The sequence below is a fragment of the Metarhizium robertsii genome, assembly GCF_000187425.2.
Source record: "Metarhizium robertsii ARSEF 23 chromosome Unknown MAA_Scf_19, whole genome shotgun sequence".
Lineage (NCBI taxonomy): Eukaryota > Fungi > Ascomycota > Sordariomycetes > Hypocreales > Clavicipitaceae > Metarhizium > Metarhizium robertsii.
Genome location: NW_011942159.1, coordinates 55,133 through 56,490, shown reverse-complemented (window position 1 = coordinate 56,490; position 1,358 = coordinate 55,133). Strand labels below are relative to the sequence as shown.

Below are 1,358 nucleotides of genomic sequence, written 5' to 3'. Positions count from 1 at the left end.
CAGCGTTTGAGTGATCAAGTCAAGCGCTGTTAAAACTATCTCGGCTATCTTTAAGGTTAACATCCCGTTATAGAACATCGCGGCTATCTTCAAGGTTAACATTAGGTTTACCCACCTAGGTCGACCTCCCTCTTGATATCTATCAGATTCAACATTGATCGGAAGTGCTCGAACTTCGATCTGGATAGAGCTTTCGTTAAGCCGTCTGCTGGCATCTGATCAGTCTTTAAGTACTCGACTAGGAACCTGCCTTTTCTGAATTCTTGTTTGAGCCACATGTTTTGTATATCAACATGCCGGAGCTTTGTTGTTATTCGTTGGTTTTCTTCCACCACAAGTCGGATCGACTGAAGATTATCGCAGTATATCTTCAGAGGCCCAAGATCAAGGGAGATATCCCGGAGCAGCCGGTCCAGGGCATAACTCTCTTTGGTTGTTCTCTCGAGACTTAGGAGTTCTGCTTCTGTTGTCGAGGTCGTAACTGTGTCTTGGAGTCCAGCCTTCCAAACAACCGGTCCGTTGAATAGCAGCATCACGTATCCCTGTGACGAGCGCCGAGTCTCAACATCGTCTGCAAATGATGCGTCGCTTGCAATCACAAGAGCCTCTCCTGGGTGCATGCCATCATAGACGATCGCCAAGAACTTCGTTGTATAGAGGTAACGGATGCATTGGTCGGCTGCAGCACGGTGTTCAGGTGATGGATTTGCCAGGAACCTTGCAAGCTGAGCTGCTGCTCGTGCTACATCCGGCCTGGTTATGACTGCGATATACATCAAGGAGCCCACGCGTTCTTGAAAGTCCTTTATCTCTTCCTTACTGGCCTGTCCGTCATACTTGACTAGTGGGATCGTCGGGATCGGTATTGATGGCACTCGGAGCTTTGAGTCGGTCAGCTTGAACTTGCGCGCGGGAGCCTTGAGTCAGTCAGCTTGAATTTGCGCGCAATTTTCTCGATGTAGGCATCCTGGCAGAGATAGATTTTCCGGTTTGGTCGATCCCGGATGACTCTAATTCCAAGATACCATTTGAACTTGTCCTCGCGCATTTCGTACTTGGATTGGAGCTGTTTGACGAGATCGTTGACTGCCAGTTTCTCTTGCCTCGGGCTGAGTATCAGAATATCATCGACATAGACGAGCACGAGGACCTTGCCATTGGTGAAGACGCATGGTTCTTCATCCGTACGGTCGATTCCTGCCTCATTGAGCGCTTGGGCGAGCTCGTTATACCAGAGGAGTGGCGACTCGCGAAGGCCATACAACGCCTTGTCGAGTTCTGCAATCATTTTTGAGTCTTCTCCCGGGTTCAGGAAGCCGAGTTCTACATAGCCCCTCGGGAGCTGTACGTAGATCGGA

At 49.6% G+C, this 1,358-nt stretch overlaps 1 protein-coding gene across 1 annotated transcript in view; it reads right to left on the bottom strand.

Moving 5' to 3' along the window:
• MAA_10158 (Integrase, catalytic core) overlaps nucleotides 1-1,288 on the bottom strand; it is a gene marked incomplete at both ends in the record, with an annotated part of 1,679 nt that extends 391 nt beyond the window's left edge. The window contains 2 exons of the mRNA XM_007828156.1: nucleotides 116-841; nucleotides 904-1,288. Coding sequence (XP_007826347.1) covers nucleotides 116-841; nucleotides 904-1,288 — 1,111 coding nt within the window. The remainder of the gene's footprint in view (nucleotides 1-115; nucleotides 842-903) is intronic.
• Between the last annotated feature and the right edge of the window lie 70 nt (nucleotides 1,289-1,358).